This window comes from Crinia signifera, chromosome 8 (assembly GCF_055691185.1).
Source record: "Crinia signifera chromosome 8, ASM5569118v1, whole genome shotgun sequence".
Lineage (NCBI taxonomy): Eukaryota > Metazoa > Chordata > Amphibia > Anura > Myobatrachidae > Crinia > Crinia signifera.
Genome location: NC_139224.1, coordinates 120,085,842 through 120,108,040, shown reverse-complemented (window position 1 = coordinate 120,108,040; position 22,199 = coordinate 120,085,842). Strand labels below are relative to the sequence as shown.

The following is a 22,199-nucleotide window of genomic DNA, read 5'->3' as shown; positions in this document are numbered from 1 at the left end:
ATTACATTTCTTGGTATATTTAGTTCCACAATATGAAGAATAATTGATACCACTGTTATGTTACCAGGGTATATGCAGGATAACCTGCGTGCGGGTTTTCCTGCATATCAAAATGCGGTAAAAACCCAGATAACAGGGTTTTTACCGCATTTTTGCATTAGAGCATCTCGACCAAGGTAACTGCTGTGTTTTTCTCCCTCTAAAGGTAGAACTTGGGCAGCGGGTCATTGTTAAATGTCAGGCAGGAATAAGAGGCAAAATTTAGACCTGTTCGCTAGGCTGAATTCTCAGCCTAGCGAACAGATCAGCTCCGCCCTGACAAAGCCCCGCCCACCGGTACCATCCGCATCCCCTCAGAAACATGTAATAGATGGCCACCAAATGATTTCTCTCCCCTTTGGAAATAAAGTCATTGAAAACTGACTTTTATCTCCGCCGCTGTTCCCTGACGCCATGTGATGTCAGACCCCCGCCACGAGCAGACATCGGCCCAGCATTTTCATGGGGAAGTCCATAAACCACTGGGTCTTCTCTTGCTCCAGTCCAGTGTCTGCCCCCGCCTACCCTCCTCTCTCCCCTACCAGTTTGAAAGCCTCGAAGGGTGTGATACTAGCCAAAGGCATTTACACAGGAGATGCGTATGCCGCCGAAGGGCCAGAATTTGGACCATTCCGAGTAAAGCTGAACCAGGCTCTATGTTTTTGGGGAACAACAAAATGTAGCCAGTTATTTTAAATGAAAATGATTTTCTTGTAAACATTTAATTATTGGTTACTAATATACTTTACTGATTGATGTAATATGAACAAATTTTAAATTGTCTTTTATAATTAGCAAAAAAAAGGCAGATATGTGATTTTTGCTGTCACCTAGGGTCTTAGATAATAACTTTCACATTGAATGATTGATATATTGTATGGTGACTCATCCAGTGTCCTTATTTACCCCATGGATATAGGCGTACTGTAGGTATAGTTTGAAGCATGGCGTATGCTTTTCCATGTTGGTAATGGGAAGGAACTGTGACTCTGGGCTGATGTCAAAGCCCAATGCCACCTTACAGCCTGATGAGCAGAAGATGCCAACCACTGGCGACATGCAAGGAAAAGAAAGGAAAAGAGTCGTTTATCTTCCTACCTACGTACCTGTCACCTTTACTGCTTAAAAAAAACTTAAACTAATGCCTTAAAACACATTTTTAAATGTAGTATTTTTTTTATTATTCCAAACACATGTTTGCTCAAATTTTAATAACTCCTTAGTAATGCAAGCAAGCAGCAGGATAGGAAAGACGTGAGTCACCTACTCAGCAGGTCCTACTCCTACTCTGCAATTTAAGCAGAGCTACTTACTTCCCACAGTGTCTGCTGCAAACTCTACAGCTTTATTAATCTGTAATAATTGACACTGACTAACATTCTAGACAACATTTCAGTAAATGTTCCAAGGATTTATCAGCTAGATATAATGGGGCAGATTTATTAAGCTTGGAGAAGAGATAAACTGGAGATAAAGCGGAAAAAAGTTAAAAGGAGATAAAGCACCAGCCAATCAGCTCCCAACTGTCTTTTTCAAACACAGCTGATTGGCTGTGCTTTATCTCCATTTACCTTTTCTCCGCTTTATCTCCAGTTTATCTCTTCTCCAAGCTTAATAAATCTGCCCCAATATTTATTTTGCATGCAATACATTCTAATTTCTTCTAGAGAACTATACCACTGCAATAACACTGACCTTCTTTCAGATCCCAAAGGACTTTGTGCATGCGCTGAACCCTACTGCACATGTGCTGTATCGGTCTGCGATGGCAGTACAGCATCAAATTGTCAGTAATTAACAGTCAGATGCTGATTGGGGTGGGGAGGGGGCAGCGATGGCCTCTGGCATTGTCGCAAGCATTGCATAGGAAGGACGAGGACAACCGGTGTTGTCACAGATGATCTGATGCTGCATCATAGGATCAGTCATGCAGCAGGTAGCATGACACCTCCTGCTGCATTACCACATTAGAGCTATTGCTGTTGCTTCTATGTAAGCCAATGGCCTAGCAATGGTGCTAGAAACATTGCGGTGACTTGGGGGAGCCAGAGTATGGGTCATTACTAGGTCAACAGAGTGTGGTCGATAGTAAAAAGGTCAAACACTATTGGTCGACAGTCAAAAGGTCAACACATAAAAACATGGGTCAAATGTTGACACACGCAAAGTTTCGACATAACATAGGGTGACATGGAAATAGGTCAACATACATTTTTCTGGTTTTGGGTGTCTATGTCTACACCTCTCTCTCTCTCTGGTGCTCCCCCTCCCTCTCCCTCCCTCTGGCTCCCTCTGCCCAACACTCTCTATCTTTGTCTCTATCTCCAGCTCTGACCTCTTTTTCTATCTCCCTCTGGCTCTCCCCCTACCTCCCTTTTTCTCCTTCTGAATCCCCCCTGTCTCTCCTTTTCTTTTCAGACCCCATCTCTCTATCTTTGGCTCCTCTCTCTCCCTCACCCCACCCCCTTTTGCTCCCTTGTGCTCTGCCTTGCCCCCACTCTCTCCCTTATCTATCTTTCTTCAGCTCACCCTCTCTCTCTCTCTCTCTCTCTCTCTGTCTCCCTCTGGCTCCCTCCTCTCGCCTTCTCTCTCTCTGTCCCCCCTTCTCTCTCTCTTTCTCTGTCTGCCTTTGATTCCCCCCTCCTTCTTTCTTCCCCACTCACTCCCCTGGACACTCTCTCGTGCATTATACACTCTCTCTCTTGCTGACATTTTTGCTCTCTCGCTCTCCTTTACACTTTCTTTCTCTCCCTCACACTTTTTCTCTCTCCCCCTCTGCCTGACACACTCTCGACCTTTTAAATGATTGCCACTTTAAAACACTGGGCAGACTCTGTGAGATCTCACTGATGCCTGCAAGTTGCAGTCTATTGCATTTTCCCCCATGGGAAAACATGGAGTGGATAAATTGGGTATAGAATGGAGTCACCATACTTAGAAACATTGGTACTTGTTACCTAGCACGGCACCAACGATATTCAGTCACATGGCATTTTTTTCATCGCATCGCATGCCATATGCCCGTATGCGATGCGATTTTAAATTGTATAAGCCCCCTAATGGGTTTATTCAATGTTAAATGTCCCCAAATACGATTTTAAATTGTATAAGCACCCTAATGGGTGCTTACAATGTTAAATGCACCCCAACGCCACCCCTACTATGAACGTCAACCCGAAGCGTGGCGAGCGCAACGAGCCAGCTAGGGGCGTCGGTACGCGTCCTCCGACCTTTTCATACCTCCACTATCCACGTCGGTGTGGAGTTGATTTCATATAGTGTGGCGAGTGCAGCAAGCCACCGAGCCCGAAGCGTGGTGAGCGCAGCGAGTCCCGCGAGGGGGAGGCGTATTACTTTACATGTATTCCGCGTCCGCTCGCCACGCTTCGGGCTTGGTGGCTCGCTATGCTCGCCACACTATCTAAAAGCAACTCCACTCCAACGTGGATGGTGGCGGTATGAAAAGGTCGTAGGACGCGTACCGCCGCCCCTCGCAGGCTCGCTGCACTCGCCGCGCTTCGGGTTGGCGTTGATAGTGGAGGTGTCGTGGGGATGCTTTTAACTTTGTAAGCACCCATTAGGGTGCTTATACAATTTAAAATCGCATTGCATTGTATGGCATTGTATGCCATATACAATGGTATACAATTTTAAATTGTATACCATCGGGTGCCCATCGCGTTGCATCGCATACCATTGTATCGCTTATGGTATGCGATGCGATGGGCACCATGCTAGTAAACAAGTACCAAAACATTTAGTGTGAAACATATGGAAAAAACAAAGTGGTGCATGCCACAAATGACCTATGTTTGGTACTTTGCGCTACACCCATACTGATTATGTGAATCCAGCTCTGTGACATCGGTCATGCTACAGCATCAGACTATCAGTGATTGACAGTCTGTCACAATTCTCCCAGAACTCTGTGTATTTGTCCTGTCTTACCAGCCTGCTGTAGCAAGATCTGAGTCTTTGCTAGTAATGAGCACCTGGGTGAGTTCTATAGTTACCAGTGCAGAAGTGTCATGCTAGTTCCCTGTTTGCCTCATCCAGAGACTGTGAACAAGTGTGGCCATTTCTAATCAGCCAGCTGCCCAATCAGTGCTGCTCTGAGGGGTTATCCTACCAGCCCTGCATGAACACTGGGCTTTTGCATTGCAGTCAATCCCTTGGGAGGAAGCTTCAGCCTGTGCTCCTGTTTAAGCTCTGTGGTGTTCCAGTTACCCAGCATTTGCATCCAGCTATCCTGTACTGCTGGTATCCCCAGCTTCCAGCTATCCTGCACTGCTGGTATCCCCAGCTTCCAGCTATCCTGAAACAAACAGTTGACAAACAGTTGACACTCCAGAGACTCTTTACTTTGATGGGGATGTAGCTCAACTACGCATGATCGCCAGTCATCTCCTCTCTGAAATGGAGTCCAATCCATCAACAAATATCACTCCAAGTAATGCAGTCCGACATCTTTCATTTTTTTCAGAGGCAAAGCCTTGGATTGGGCTAATCCCTTTACAGAAACAAACGATCCCATCTTGAATGATCTTCCTGCATTTCTAAAATTAGTTCAACAAGAGTTTGCCACAAAACAAACTGGTTCTAAGTCTTCCCAAAAGTCTCAATTTATGGACATTAATTACTTAGCCTTGTCTCCTGCTTCCAAAGATTCCTCTAAGATTTATAGTCCTCGGTCCTCCAAGATAGAACTTCCTCAACAAGATCAAGTTCTTCTTGACCAGTATATCAAAAATTTTCGAGCTGCCAGAAAACAGTCTGGTTCACAGTCATCGCCGAAGTCTCAGTCAATAGATATGAAACTGAATTCTACAGCTCTGTCCCCTGCTCCTGAAGATTCTTCTAAGTTTGCAAATCCTCAGTCTTTTCCTTGCCAGTACTCATCTTCAAATTTTACACTATTTCTAGAGTCCTCTGTGGAAAATTCCAGTCCACCAAAGCCTGTATCCAAGGACTTGAAAATTGGTACGCTCTCTCTGTCTCCTCCTCAAGTGGAACCTTCTATGCTACCTTGTCCCAGCGAATCGTCAGAAACTTCCAACCAGAGTAAAAAGGTCTTAACTCTAGACATGGATTCTGATTCCGAGTATGATGAGGATTATGACTCTACTCCTTTCCTTGAAAATCCTGTTTCACCTTGCCATGTCTTACCTCTGAGAAAAATTCAGTTGGCTGCTACAGATGGCTATCCGAAAGCCCCTGGATATCGTACAAGATTTAATTTGAGTCCTAGTGGTGCCTTAGCCTCAAGGGCCCGATCTTCTCGTCTCTCAGTTCCAGTCAAAAATACTTGACTGTATTTCTTCGTCCTAGTCAAGTGTTCCTTCAGGACGGAAGTCATCCTCATTATCATGTCCGAGGGAATGGGAATTCCGTTTACATCGATGATGGATGGTCCACTTGTTCTGATGATGAGGCAGAATTGTAACTTTTCTTCAAAGTTTCCTGAAGTGTCCGGTGGCCACCCGAAAAGGAAGGGGGGTACTGTCACAATCCTGCCAGAACTCTGTGTATTTGTCCTGTCTGTCCTGCTTGGCAGTCTTGTATCTCAGCCTGCTGTAGCAATATCTGAGTCTTTGCTAGTAATGAGCACCTGGGTGAGTTCTATAGTTACCAGTGGAGAAGTGTCATGCTAGTTCCCTGTTTGCCTCATCCAGAGACTGTGAACAGGTGTGGCCGTTTCTAATCACCCAGCTGCCCAATCAGTGCTGCTCTGAGGGGTTATCCTCCCAGCCCTGCATGAACACTGGGCTTTTGCATTGCAGTCAATCCCTTCGGAGGAAGCTTCAGCCTGTGCTCCTGTTTAAGCTCTGTGGTGTTCCAGTTACCCAGCATTTGCATCCAGCTATCCTGCACTGCTGGTATCCCCAGCTTTTAGCTATCCTGCACTGCTGGTATCCCCAGCTTCCAGCTATCCTGCACTGCTGGTATCCCCAGCTTCCAGCTATCCTGCACCTGAGCTCCGTCTGCATCCTGCACCTGAGCTCCGTCTGCATCCTGTACCTGTGCCCCGTCTGCATCCTGCACCTGTGCCCCGTCTGCATCCTGCACCTGTGCCCCGTCTGCATCCTGCACCTGTGCCCCGTCTGCATCCTGCACCTGTGCCCGTCTGCATCCTGCACCTGCGTGCTACAGTTCCTGCACCTGTGACCACCTGCACCTGTGCTTCCGAGTTGCCTGCACATGTGCTTCCGAGTCGCCTGCACCTGTGCTTCCGAGTTGCCTGCACTTGTGACCACCTGCCTCTGCGTGCCTCAGTACCTGCACCTGCGACCACCTTCACCGCTGCACTCCGTGCTTCCAGCACCTGCGCTACAGTGATCCTACTCCGTGCTTCTGGCACCTTTGCCCCAGTGGTCCTACTCCGTGCTTCCAAGTAACTGTTACCAGATTCCAGCGTCCCAAAGACTATTACAAACTTTCAATTGTCTCCTGTACCAGTTTTCATTCTATGCAATTAACATTACCCATTTGTATCCATGTGCCTCCGTCCTGTTTCCATTTGGTTGTCAGTTAGCCACCAAGGTCACTCCAGGGTCCCAAATCCCCAGTCGTGACACAGTCTAATGTTATTGTTGGTGGGTGGCGTGGAAGGGGTGTCTATGGCCACCGTTTCCCATGGAGGGACTGTATGAGAACAGACATTTACTGGCTTCTTTAAATTAGATAAGGCCACCAGCTTCATGGTATGAGGTACTAGGATGCAGCTCAGAGCAGTAATGCATGCTGCTATATCATATTAGAGTTTAGTGTAAACATTACAGGTCATTATGATGAATAAATATTTTTGCTTGGCAACAGTCACACCTCTTTTGACAGATTCACTTGGCACTCAAAGGGGTAAATATACTAAGGTTGGCCGTAAATGGCTGATCCCGGTTCGAATGTGTAAGAATGGGATCGGCCTTGAACGGGACAAAAATATGAGCGGAGAATACAGAAAATTAACAAAGCTGCCATATTCTCACGATTCATATTTTCCGATGTTGTAGCCATTCGTATTTGGCTGCCGATTTACCGTACAGCCAAATACAAACAACCCAGCAGCATCAGTCAGATCCGTGCAATGCTGCCCTTTGTAAAAGATAGGATAAATAAATAATAGATTAAAAAAACAGCGCGCGGTCCTCACGCCAGCAAATACCAGCTCTGGGCTCAACCAATAGCTGGTCACTTGTATTTGTAAACATTGGGTTTTGTTGTGGAGCTATAAGCCCTAGCAAGCCTCCCCGCATGCAGGGACTTAGTGAATCACAAGTCCCAGCACGCGGGGCATTAATGGACCTGCTGGTTCTTTTAGTTCTACATAGAACCAATGTTCCAATAAATCACACACACACACACCTAGAAAATTAAACGTTTAATACATACTACAATCACCCATACATACTCACCTATAGGGTCCACAGTAGACATGTTCTCTTCTAAAGTAGAAATCCTTAGGGTACATGTGAAAATAAATTATACTCACCAGCTCCTCAGGCATAGAACGCGTCCTCTTCAGTCCATAGTAGACATCTACGGGTGTTAAAAAAAACAAACTGAGTGTCCCCCTCCACTGTACTGAGGAGCCACAAGTGTATTTACACTGGCAGCTTCTACCCCAAGATAGAGGGATTCCCCAGTGATGTCATTCACCGGGTCCTCCCCCAGCGAATCAGAAGCGGACTATGGTGGACCCTATAGGTAAGTATTGATGAGTGATTGTAGTATGTATTAAAGTTTTATTTTTCTAGGTATGTGTGTGATTTATTGGGTATTGTTGTAGAACTATAAGACCCAGCAAGCCCATTAATCCCCTGCATGCTGGAACTTGTGGTTCACCAAGTCCCTGCATGCAGGGGTTGCTTGCTGGGACTTGTAGTTCTAGAACAAAACCCAATGTTTTTTATTCTATTTTTAACACTTTTCATGCCATCAGCCGGTGCCCACTGCCCTGGGGGACCTTGTTTTGGCCAGGGAACCTTGTAAAAAAAAGTGTTTCCCGGCTGTGGCATTAGCCTGCTGGCTGTTTCAGCCCGGTGTGGATTTCCAAAATACGGGGGGAGGGGGGTACTCATTTTATCCCCTGTATTTTGGGAACCAGGACTGGGCCATGAGCCTGGTGCTGGTTATAGAAATACAGGGGGACCCCAGCTTTCCACCCATTCTTTTCTGCAACAAGGGTCGGCTCAATAAGTCCAGGGCTGGTAATTGATGGGCAGTGGGGACCACACGTCGTTTTTTAAAATAATTTATTTATTCATCTATTTTTTACACAGAGAAGCCTGCATGGATCAAATGGATCTGTGCAGGCTTCAGGCAAATATGCCACAAAAACATGGTCTACTTGTCATTTGTATTTAATGGGGAATTCGGATAAGAATTCACCAGTACAAATGATTGTAAATTTGCAGATCACATAGAACTCTATGGCCACATACGGCTGAGTTCTGTCGATGGTGTATTCATTCATACAGCCGCATTCGTATTAATCTGATCCCACTGCCTAACCCTAAGTACCCACTAAGCACCTAAACCTATTTAGGTTAGCATTACTGTCAGGGCCGGCGCCACCACTAGGCAGCCTTAGGCATTTGCCTAGGGCGCCGGCCACTGGAGGGCGGAAGTTGGAGCAGCTGTCCTCCCCTCCACCCATGTCGCCGCCGCATTGCCCATCGCCGCCCCCGTGGAGTGACAAACCAGGCTGGGGTGAGTCCGCAAGAGCATTCCTAACCCCCCCACCCCCGGCTACTAGCCGGGTCTGACGCATGCCCGGCACCCCCCTCCTCCCCCTCCGTGTAGCGGCCGCCTGACACCCCCCTCTCCCGGCTACTGTGCCGGGTTTGACGCACGCCCAGCACCCGTTCCCCCCCCTCCGTGTAGCAGCCGTCTGAAACCCCCCCTCTCCCTGCTACTGTGCCGGGTTTGACGCACACCCGGCACCCGTCCCCCCCCTCCCACTCCGTGTAGCAGCCGCCCGACACCTCTCCTCCCCTGGCTACTGTGTAGCACAGTAGCCGGGCCACCACACACTCTCACCCCCCTCCTCCTCCTCCGTGGACCGGGTGAGCGCCGGGGCGCCCCCACCCCCCACCCCTGCCTGGGGCGCTCCGGTGCCTTGCACCAGCCCTGATTACTGTCTCACAGCACTGAGGTAATGGGTTTGATTCCCACCATGGCCCTAACTGTGCAGAGTTTGTATAATCTCCCCGTACCTGTGTGGGTTTCCTCCGTGTACTCCGGTTTCCTCCCACAATACAAAAATATACTGGTAGGTTAATTGGCTCCCAACAAAATTAACCCTATAATGTCTGTGTGTGCATGCACATGTAGTAGGGAATACAGATTGTAAGGTTCACTGGGGCAGGGACTGATGTGAATGTTCAAATATTCTCTGTAAAGCGCTGTGGAATATGTGTGCACTATATAAGAAACTGTTTATACATAAATAAATCTGATCTTATTAAATTTACCCCTAAACACCTTAATATTACGGTGGCCAATTTGATTTGGCCCCAATATATGCTGGGATTTCAATTCCGGGATTGGAATACCCCTGTTTCTCTCCCGGCAGCACCACCCACTCATATCGTTCTCATCCCCACCACCCGGCTCCCAGATGCACCGCCTGGCTCCTGGACGCACCGACTGCCCGGCTCCCCCGCATATTTACCTTCATGTCTGGTTGGGTGCGGCTGGGAGCCGGGCAGGTGGTGCGTCCAGAAGCCTGGCGGTGCATCCGGAAGCTGGATGTTTTTTTTATTAGGGAAGCGTGTTTTTATTAGGGAAGCCAATCAAAGGATTCCAGGAAACCTGGGATTGAGCATTTTTCAATCCCAAATTCCAGGGTTGAAAAAATGCCCAAGGATTGGCTTCCCTACTGTTAGGAGCAAGACAGTGTGTGATTTGGTGAAAGAGCTGAAAGACCACAATAGGTTAATGCGGTGTCATTACAATCTGCTGTCAACTTTTCTGTTCCCTCATGTATATTGCAATCACCACTTTTGTGCCAGGGATGTCTCTCTCTTATGCTTTTACATGTAATTTAGAGAAACATGATTGCTAGTCTATTGTCTATAGACTGTCATTCAGTGGCATTCTCAGAAGCCATATCTCTTTTTTCACCTGTGATTATTCTGATTTAAAGATAGACAGATGATTTTTATTCTTCATATTCTGCGTTTTATTGTTTGCATTCTTTTCAAGAAAAAGGAAAACAGTGCTCAAAATAATGCATCTGTGATGACTTGTCATTGGCAGGAGGAAGACAAAAAATAGCTATTGATGCGGAAAGAAAAAGTGGCTGCAGCTGCAGGTACTAATAAGAATACACAATAGTGTGTAACTATCCCAGAATCATAAATTGCTTGACATACATGATGATTGGTTGAATGTGGATCATTGGGTCGACCACCACGCCCTAGTGGATGGTAAGGCATGAAATACCACCTGTCGGCACATGTCAACAAAGTTAAAACCCATGTTGACCTTTTGACTGTTGACCTTCCCCATGTTGACCTAATGCTTGTGTTGACCTAATGACTCGGTCGACCTAAAGCCATGTTGACATTTTGACCATGTCGACCTAAGGCCTGTCGACCTTGTGTATGTCGACCGAGTGACTGTATACCAATTGGGAATGGTAAATTTCTTACCTTCTTAAATCACCTAAATGTTTATTGATCCTATATGGGTCTTAAGTTTCCCATACACTAGTAAGATTTATCTTTAGATCTTGCTGGTTGGAACAAAAACATGGTTATGGATGAGTGACAGTTTGTCAGTTTTCCAGCATTTCCAAGCAAATGGTCAACTGTCATTTGCTCTCATCCATAACCATGTTTTTGTTCCAACCAGCCAGATCTGAAGATAAATCTGCGTGTGTATGGCCACCTTTATTCAGAAAGGGGTAAGGGACAGATGTCCCTGAAATGAAATTAAGCTAATTTGTTTGAGCTGCCCAGTGTTTATATTAATGGGGAGTAGTCTTTGCTATAAGCAAAGGAAAAGAGCTTGGCTCTTGTTTAGATATATAATGGGGATAGAAAATCACTTGGGGGTGCTGGTCAAGGAGAACAGAGTAAGAGGAAAAACAGTGAAATAGAATGATTAAAAATAAGAAATAAAAAAATAAATAATAAAACTAAAATAATAATAATAATAATAAAAAAAAAAAAGTGCAACAATATGTTTATGCTCTTTTAAGATATATTGGGGAGGTCCAGACAGCAACTCAGGTAGAAGTTAGGGACAACTAGCCAGCTTCCACCGGACCTCCCTAATATATCTTAAAAGAGCATAAACATATTGTTGCACTTTTTATTTATTTATTTATTTATTTTTATTCTTATTATTTTTATTTTTATTTTATTTTTATTATTTACTTTTCATTTTTAATTTCTTATTTTTATCTCATTCTATTTCACTGTTTTTCCTCTTACTCTGTTCTCCTTGACCAGCACCCCAAGTGATCTTCTATCCCCATTATTTATGTAACAAGCACCGAGTTCTTTTCCTTTGCTTATAGCAAAGACTACTCACCTTTATTCAGACCTGATCTCATGGGAGTGAATTCGCAGAGCGAGCATTCAGGTAAGATGTCACCCTACAAGAGTGCAATCCTGTAGCAGTATATGTTGTAGGGTCCGCGCAGACAATGACAGTAATTTCTTATAGGAGTGCAATCCTGCCTTGGGAATCAATGTGACTCCGAGCAAATCAATGTATACGGCTACACATCCATTTGCAGACGTGCAAATATTTCCAAAACCCATCATAACAGGCTCACCATCAAATCATTTTTACACTGGCCACAACTCACTGCAGGCGCCAATTTTGTCGCTATTGAAGGCATTTTTCACCAAAGCCTTTTCACTATTTTTGTATGTTGTAACACAAAATGGCATTGTCAAAAAATTTGGAGATAATGGCTGCAATGTTGGTGGCAATGTGGCAAAAAACATACAGATCAGCGCTAATTAGCTGAGCCAGGTGTTTTGTGCCACTTCAAATTTTTTAACCTTGGTGAAATATCATCCTCCAATAGAATAGAGCGAATCCCCATTCACCCTAAAAAATGGAGAAAAGTGCTGATTTTTTGGCTAAGTGGAAAATCAGAACTAATTGAATACCCCACATAGTAGTGCAGTGTGACAGGAAGATTTATTTACACTGTTTACCTGTAAGTGTTGTGCAATTCAATTTTACATCCCATGACTGTGGTTTATCACTATACCTTGCAGTGAATTGAACATATACTTGAACTGCCTTTTAGTAATTTGGCATGTAGGAATGTTGTTTGCCTTCATTGATAGTACATTAAGCCATTAAACATTTTTACAATGCCAGCTATGATTTAGGTGGCAGAGTACGATGTTCAACAACAATGAAAGAAAAACAAGCGTGCAAAGGCTATTATTACAATGCCGACATTATGTCCATACAGACATTGTGTATGTTGACATTTTCAAGGTCAATAATTTGTCCATGTTGACAATCAGACCATGATTCTATTCTGGAGTCAACATTTTGAATGGCAACAACATTACTGCATGCACTATATCAGGCATTCCCAACCACGGTCCTCAAGGCACACCAACAGTGCAGGTTTTAGTGATATCCAGGCTTGAGCACAGGTGACTTAATTAGTACCTGAGTGATTCTGATTAAACCATCTGTGCTGAAGCCTGGATATAACTAAAATCTGCACTGTTGGTGTGCCTTGAGGACCGTGGTTGGGAAAGCCTGCCATATATGTAGGCTAGTATACTTAGCTGACCACTGTTTGTAATTCCCTCATTTTGGAGGCTAGCATCTGCATCCTGACTGCCGGTTATCCAAATATATTTCATACATAGGGCAAGATGTATTAAGCCTTAAAAAGTGATAAAATGCCGTGTGATAAACCACCAACCAATCAACTCCTCCCTGTCATTTTTCAAACACACCCTGTGGCATGACAGGAGCTGATTGGCTGTTGGTTTATCACTCTCAATGTTATCACTTTTTAAGCTTAGTACATCTGGCCCACAGTGGTAAACTTTTGCTCATTATACAGTTGGATAGGAGTATCTGCTAAGGCAGGAGGCGGGAGCCAGCAGCACTTGAATGTTTTTATTTTCTCCATTTGACTAACTTTTGTGCATTATCTGCAGCAGGCCAGCACTCCCCTCCATTGTAATGGGATGGGAATAATCCCGGTTACTGGAGGCAGTCCTGATTATGGAAGATGCTAATCATAGCTGGAATCAACACAAGGCATGATTTAAAAAGATTGGTAACCACTGTACTAGGGAAATTGCACAGAACTAAAGTTATTTTTATACTGCATTATTAAACCATTCGATAATTATATAAAACAGATAATTTGTTGTTATTGCATTTAATAATTGTTGTTATATTTATTTATATGTTGCCCCCTTTTGCTTGCAAAGAAAGAAAACAAAGTGGAAATATTTGTTGTTTGGTTCCAGCAAAAGTAAACTTTATAATATATGCAACAAGTTGTGTGCTCTCATATAATTATTACTTTTTTTTTTAATTTAAGATATCCATTTATATATTTACAAATAAACCTGGTGCCCATGGCCATTCCTTGAATTTCAAAATAATATTTGTCATTGAGAAATAAGTAGTTGTGGGATAATATGAAAAAAATGGAATTGATAAAAAGGTAGGTTATTGCTACAGTAAATTATATGTTATTGAATTTTTTTCTCTTTCATTTTGATTTTTTTTGTACAGTAAATAGAGGTTGGAAATCATATGTTTCAAATGTTACTTTCCAATGAACATCTCTAATTAATTAAAAAAGGGAGTATGTATTATGAAAGTCAGAATTCCATCCTTATGTGGCTAAAACAGTCTGTTTTTTTTATAGGATACGTTTTATGGGATTTTTATATAAGATATTAGTAGATTTTTTTTAATTTAAGGAATATAGTCATTTGTCTTTATTTTTCATTAATCAAACCATAAAACTAAAATACCTCATAAGTGAATATTTCATCGCAATATATTCCCAACTCAAAAATGATCTCCATATATAATTATGATATTAAGTAAAAGGACATAGAATGACAGAAGTTGTCTACTCAAAACATATTGGGGCAGATGTACAAAGCTTTGGAGAGTGAAAAAGGGGAGAGTGATAAAGTACCAACCAATCATCTGCTAAGTGTCATTTTCAAAACAGTCATGTAACATGGCAGTTAGGAGCTGAATGTTTAGTGCTTAATATCTATCCATCGTATCACTCTATATCCCTCTCCCCTATTGTTTGTAAACACTTTGATATTTACATTTGTATCCACATTTGAATAAAAAGTACAGATGGAGCCATTCTTTTATGGTGAGCTGGCGCGCCGAGGCTAGCGCGTCCATTGCCATGAATGAGGCATGCGGCCGTGGCGTGCTCAGTGGCGCACCAGGAGCTGCTCAGATGAGTGTGGCTCCACCTGTAACTACGGTAGAATTGCAATAAATGTTACTTAGGTAGTTCAAATTAATTCTTGAGTATGAGGGGTTCCTTTATTTAAGTTTTTAGTCATTTTGGCAAAAGTACTGTACAGTACTCAATAAATTAGTTTTTTTGTATTGTTTGAAATTTTACAAAAAGACATTCCTTTAAAGTTACAGTATATGAACAAATGTTACCAAGGTTCTGAAGACTATGAGGTGTATTCAATGTGGCGGTGAGGGGGGTTTGTACGGCGAGGATGGCTTATTTTTGGCGAGGAGGAAAAGCCATCCTCGCCGTCCAACCCCCCTCGCTGTATTCAATGTTTCCCCAGAATCCTCGCTGTCTTCTGACCCCTTAAATGGCAAGGTCATAGCTCACCACCAGAGCATTGAATACAACTATTCAGGGAGAATTCAGTTAGCACTGTCACTGGCATTTTAGCTTGCAGCCTCTGCAGAGGTGGCTAGCTGAACTGTGCGATAAATTTGCTGTTTGGAAGCCCAAACAGCAAGATCAGCACAACTAATAACACAACATTTGAATAGTACAATAATAAACACTAAGAATACATAAATTATATAAGCAAAACAACTTTTCCCTGCAAATTTACTTATGTCACCAAAGTAGTTCTATAAACATAACGTACGGATTGCACTAATATTCATAATAATTTACATTAGGGTATGTGCTACAGTATATCATGATGAACACTTAAGTTATGACAACACAAAAAAGTACAAAATAAACCCAATAACTCCAATATAAATGTGCACTACTCACTGACAGTCCGCATTATCCTGCATGTGTGTCACACTGCATATATTTTATTTATAATAGATTTATATCTGCATACTTACTGTTGCTGCTGGTCCTGCAAATGCCAAACAGAGCAACATCATAAATGGGATGGATTCTTGAGTGGGTTCAATATAGGGCATACTAAGGCTTCTGTCGTAGCAGCTAAAACCTGAATGAACTGGTTTAAAGACATCTGTTAACTCCAGGAAGTAGAGACTGACCACCGATGATGCCAGGATAGGTAGCTATGGGAGAAAAACATACATTAAATAAATATCTTATGCTATATACAGATATTAAAGTACACATTCAGATGTAGCTGCACTCATCATTGCCATATCCGTATGTCGATCTTAATCTCCACCATCACTGCGGAATTGCCACACTGCAACATCGGTGGTCAATGCACGTGTATGGTAATGGGATTGCGCCAATCAACACAGGAGTCCCATGTTTGGCACTGGATAGATGTGTGAGGCTACTTCTGTATTGCATAGACCCCCTCATGCAAATATATATATATATTTGTTCTATATAATGGATAATTTTAACTTAATCCACATTTGTATCAGATGCATGAACGTATGCTATTTGTAAAATGTACTTTTACGAACTGCATCAGAAAATGACAGAATTGTATTTGTTGCTAGTTGCTAGGGCCCATTCTTACACCTTGGCCCACTGTTTAAATAGCCCCTAAGATCTAAATGAGAAAATTCAAATAAGCACTCAATCCAAAATAGCCAATAAAACAGAGATATTTTCACAGTAAAGAATATATTAAAATATTTATAATGTCTGCTACAGGGCAAAAGGGTAATAATAATGTTTGCCAATGTCAATGTATAAAGATAGAGGGTGGTATTCAATCCCCAGCCACTATCCCCGATGGGGGAAATAGCAGCGGGCGCCTATTCAATGCTGTCTTTCACAACAGCATTGAACGGGCATCTTGGCAAAACAAGCACGACTTTAAAAGAAGTCAGGCTCCCATGGCTGTGAACTGCCGAGCTCACGGCCGGATCTTGATGATCCGCATCCATTTCTCACGGCCACGTCCCCTTTTCGGCACTCTGCAGGTGGGACATTGAATCCTGTCTGCCAAGATGCAGTTGAGGTGGCCGAGAACGGGACTGGGTCACGTCTGTCAGGCTGGCCAGTCGTGACGCAGGAATGAATACCACCCAAACAGTAATATTGTCATAAAATCATTAACATAAAATGTCCCCTTACATTGGTCCACCCTTGATCATAAAGACCTCTGTAGTCATGACCACATAATGCATAATATGACAAATAAAATTGCTTTTCTATATAACTCTATCTGGTCTTAAGTAAAGAAGATCTGTTTGCTCTGATTTCAGATGAAGCTGAATATATTTTAAATTGGACTTCCACATTTAAGTAATGGTAAAATTCATATTTTAGCCATACATTTATTTATGTATTTTCTATTATAAAGTTTTTATGATAACATAAAATACAAATTTTCAAAAACGTTCATAATAGAAATCACTTTGTAACCTTTAAAAAGATGAAAATGATCAAAATAACAAAGATGTTACACAATGCTGTAACATTTTCTATAGTCATAGAGGTGCAAAAACCTCTTGGTGTTGGCAATGAACAATTCTTAAATATGTTATCATAGTATTTCTCAAGTTGGCCCTCAGGATTCCAAATAGTTAATGTAGATAGAAATAAATACCGTGCACCAATTATGAATCTGGAAAACATGAACCGAGAACCATATTTGCTAATAGCTCTAGTACTAGATCCAAAGTAATGTTCAAAGGAGATATTCTTGGTAAATGGGAATGCTTGTTGTAATGCTTTCACTACATTACTCTTAAATAAGTAATGGGGCTCAATTTTTTCCTAACCCGTTTCCTGTCACATTGCCACAAGAAATGAGGGATTGCCTCTCTGCTCATACTACAAGAAATATGTTACATGATTTCAGCTTTTATGGAGGTCTTAAAGGATAAATAAAAAAAATTGTGCACAATTCCTATATACTACCTAGATTTATTTTCTTAACTTGACTACTGTAAACCTTTGTACTGAAACATAGAAATGATAAGTGCCCAAAGTAATGTACAGATCAAGCCGCCCTCAGCATTGCCCTAGCTGGCAATCGCTGGTGTAGGGCGGCGATGTGCGGGCTGGCAGACCTGGAAGCGTGAGTGGCTCACTCACTCGTGTGTCCCCATCAGCAAGGCAGCAGGGACAGGGTGCTTGCCACCCCGTCTCTGCTTTAGGGAGACAGGCAGGGAGCAGGCAGAATGGAGGCAGGGTGCTTCCCAGCCCATCTCTGCTTTATAGGGAGACAGGTTGGGCTTCCTACAGATTGGGACGACACACAAGTGTCTCGTGCGCGTGCCCCGTTCTGTAGGACTCCGTCCACTGGTGCATGACAATAGGAGTCGCTTTAACGAGAGCGGCTCCATCTGTAAAATTAATCTAGTTTAGAACTTTTCTGCTTCTCAGCCCCAGTCTATTTGGGAGAACTAACCACTTCATGTTTTATTTATTTATTTATTAGCAGTTTCTTATATAGCGCACACATATTCCACAACGCTTCACAGAGAATATTTTTTGAATATTCACACCAGTCCCTGCACCAGTGGAGCTTACAGTCTATATTCCCTACCACATGTACACGCACACACAGACATTCTAGAGTTAAATTTGTTAGGAGCCAAATAACCTACCAGTTTATTTTTGGATTGTGGGAGGAAACTGGAGTACCCAATGGAAACCCACGCAAGTACGGGGAGAATATACAAACTCCACACAGTTAGAGCCACGGTGGGAATCGAACCCATGACCTCAGTCTTACTTCTGTGAGCGCTGTATAAATCAATCGATGGTCAGCAACCATTGAATGATTTCTTCCCGCCTTGCAAGCTGCAAATGAATGTTTATGCTAAATATCCATTTGCATGCCTGCGGGGGAACGCAGCATGCGAGGGACGGCGGACGGGCGGCAGGCAGCGTTCCATCCACATACTATGCTGTGAATTTCGAAGCATTGTGTGTGGATCAGAATAGGTCCATTTTCCGTTAAATATCTCATTGTGGGCCAGATTCTCTAAGCTTCAAAAGTGATAAAATGGAGAGTGATAAACAGCAAGCTAATCAGCTCCTACCTGCCATGTCACAGACTGTGTTTGAAAAATGTCAGGCAGGAGCTCATTGGCAGGCTGTTTATCACTCTCCATTTTATCACTTTTGAAGCTTAGAGATTCTGGCCCAGTGACTTGATCAGTGTAAACATTACAAGTCCAGATTAGCTACTGAGTCTCTATAATCAAATTCTGGACTACTATTAAGTCAAATAAGATATGTAAAAAGTAAAATAATAGAAATAATAAAGAAGTTGAGACCAGAAGCAGAAATACAGGTGTACTCCAATTAAAGTCTGGCCAGGGATTGGTTGATTCACGTTTTAAAATGGGCAGCCAGACACACTTCCATATCTTCTGAGGAAACCGTCTGATTCCACGACAAAGTAACGCGTTAAGACCAGGAGGACCACCCGGCACCCACTTATACCCACCACCTGTTCCACTGTCCGACCACCATTTCTCCATCTTTTCCCTCAGGGCTGTTACCTACAAACAGAAGGGTGACCTGCAGCGAACCCTGACCGACCTGCACCACCAACAGGACCCCTGAGAGGTATAACTTGTACCAAACCTCACAACAACAGAGTGCGGCAGGTATCCTGTCACTCCCATTGTTGGCTCTCTCCACTGGACGTCACGGCGGTAGATGAGAAGGCTTTCGATCACAGTACCTAGCCGCGCCGCTGTCTGCTTTGGATGTGCTCCCGGCCAATCACCATCATCTGCCGGTTGAAGTACGGGATCATCTATCCAAACAAGTGAGTTGTCTGCAAGCTTCAGATCACCATTACACCGTTACCCCCTCCCTCCCCCCTCATCAGCTCACTCATCATATTTGCCCATAACCATATTGGATGGACTTTTCAAAGGACATCATCTTTTCACTTTATTCATACAAGCTCCCTGCTAATTGGATATTCCATCCTCCATTATAGTGGGTAAGAGTACCGGACATCTATATACACCACCTGAACTGTGTTGGGTCTCAGTGGCTGCCCATGTGTGTCTTTATATATTTTTTAGATTAATTAAAATGTGTTAAAGCCTTTTAATAATTGTTTTTTAATAAATATCATGTGTTTAATTCAGTGCACTCTCTACAATTAATATTTCCGAATAATATTAACCTATTCCTTTTTCATTGGGTCCTGTTAAGGGTTTCCACTGGGAGCTGTCTTATTAATATTTTGTTTTTTGTTAAAATTATTTAATTAGTAATTTTTGCGCCTGATTTCCATTCTTCCAGAAGCAGAATTGTAGTTAGAAAACATATTATTAATTATCTAGCTTTCAAGTTTAACAAACTTCTTTCATTAATTCTGACTGTACTTATTAAATATTTTATGGCTTTTAACAACAACCCAAACCTATGGTATATTCCTGACTGCATTTGCTTATAAATAACTGGCTCCTCTGATCACTAACTCTGATTACAGTTACTGTTACTTGTGTGGCCTTAAGACATTGAGACCCTAGTGAAGCAAGAACGCTGCTAAATAATTGCGAATACCATTACACATAAATACGTATGGGCACATTTGATGGCCTGCAGAGTATAGGCTCCAGGCACAGTTGACCAAAATATATGCTATTCTAAATTATATAAAGTCATGCATTTCTGAGCCCTTTTAGTACCTGCATTTTCTATGACTCTATTGAGTGTGAAGGTACCTGCTGGGGGGCATTGTGTTTATGGCATTACTGAGGGTATTGGGGGCATTGTGTAACTGCCACTGCTTGTGGCATGTGTATATATGGCACAGCGTCTATTCAGAGAGGCTGGCTATGCCCCCATTGCGGAAAAGGCCTTGCAGGAGTACCACGATAGTAGGTCATGCCCCCTAATGTTGGGTGCGTGACTTTGGCATGCGCAGATGTCCCTTGTCCTCTGCCTTCAGTGTTGTGAGGTATGTTCGTGGCAAATTGGACATTGCAGTGTGTGGCATATTGTGTCTCAAGCATTGTGGTATGTGGCAAAATGTATCGGGGGCATTACAGTGTGTGACATAATGTGTAAAGGGCATTTGTCGATTATTATTTCTTTTAATTTTTTAGCACATACATAGACATATGTATACATAATAAAACACTTGGTATATCTATATATAGCAATGTGTACAGGACAAAAAATATAAAATAAACAAAAAAAAAATGTATCTACAGTACATAAAAATAGTCAGTGCACTGACGAAAAGTCCAAAGACCCAGTAATAAGATATTATGCTGTTGAATTATTCAAAATATTTTTCCGCTTTGGGCTGTATGCTCGACCTCTTAATATTTATGATGCCACTCTAAGTCCCCTTCTATATTTCTAATTTGTAGTCCCAAATGCACAATATGCAGGTATGTTCATGTGTTTTTATCCTAGAAGTGGCTTCTATATAATAAGTTGAAGAGTCTGTGTGCGTGTGTGTGTGTGTGCGTGTCTGTCGCATTGCGGACACACCGTGGAACTCAGAGACACCAAATTTGGCAACAAGATACCTCTGGACCCGGAGGTGTGCACCTCGAAGCCGTTTTTGGGAAATTTTACTTAGAATTTAAAAAAACACCAAGTTTTAATTTTCCTTCATTGATGATCTGGGGAAAAGATCGACGATCTGGGAAACCGTGGACGAAGGAACAACTTCACACCTGATTTCATTGCTGTCATTGAGTATGACAGACACATTCTAACATTATGGTGAAGGCTTTAAACAATTAGGAAATAATTGAGGATATACATAGACCACACATAACACACACACACGTACATATTGTACACGCACACACACACACACACACACACAGACCACCACATACGCACACATAGCACACAACACACACATTTATACGTAGAGCACCTCACACACTTAAGCTGTGTACACACGGGGGAGATAGGGGCTGAAATCGCTGGAAACACACCGCATGCAGTACAATACAAATCCATACACACTACAACACACACCCAAAAACAGTACAACAAACACACAACTCCTGGCTTCAATCAATTCTATGGAGACGGACCACGATAAAATGGCCGCCCCATAAAGCAGACAGTTCTCTGAAACTGTTTGCGGTATGGGGGCGGCCATTTTATCGTGGTCCGTCTGCATAGAATTATTAATTGAAGCCAGGAGGGGAGCCTGGACGCGCAGACAGGTAAGCCTGCGGCGATGGGGGTGGGGGGAGTGGCACCGGCGGCCGGGGTGGGGAGGGGGGAGGCGCCCCCCCATTAACGGTGGGGGTGGGGGGGCGCCCCAAACCAAGCTACGCCACTGAGAACACACACACATTTTAACATTGCCAGGATATGCACAGCACACTACACACACATATATACGTAGCGCACCTCACAAACTTACACATTCGGCAGATATACACACAACACAACACACACACACATAACACACAACTCACAGTACAACACATACGAACATTCACTACAACACACACCCAAAAACAGTTTAATACACAGAATACACACTTAAACATTGCACAGATACACACACATAACATACCTCTAACAGCACAACACACACCCATATTCACCACACACACCCAAAAAACAGTACAACACACACAAAACACACATTTAAACTTTGCACAGATACACAAAGACACAACACACACATACTGTATATACATAGCACACCTCACACACTTACGCATTGGACAGATACATACAATATAACACACAAAACCACATACATTACAACACACACACACTAAAATAGTACAACACACACAAACACACAGAACACATAAAAAATAATTTGTCGTTTATTTAA

General features: G+C 42.9%; 1 protein-coding gene across 1 annotated transcript in view; it reads right to left on the bottom strand.

Annotated features, from left to right (window-relative positions):
• The window catches only part of PLPPR4 (phospholipid phosphatase related 4), a 104,346-nt gene that overhangs the window by 24,740 nt on the left and 57,407 nt on the right, over positions 1 to 22,199 (bottom strand). Inside the window, exon 2 of the mRNA XM_083157064.1 lies at positions 15,355 to 15,540. Within this exon, the coding sequence (XP_083013190.1) occupies positions 15,355 to 15,540 (186 nt within the window). The remainder of the gene's footprint in view (positions 1 to 15,354; positions 15,541 to 22,199) is intronic.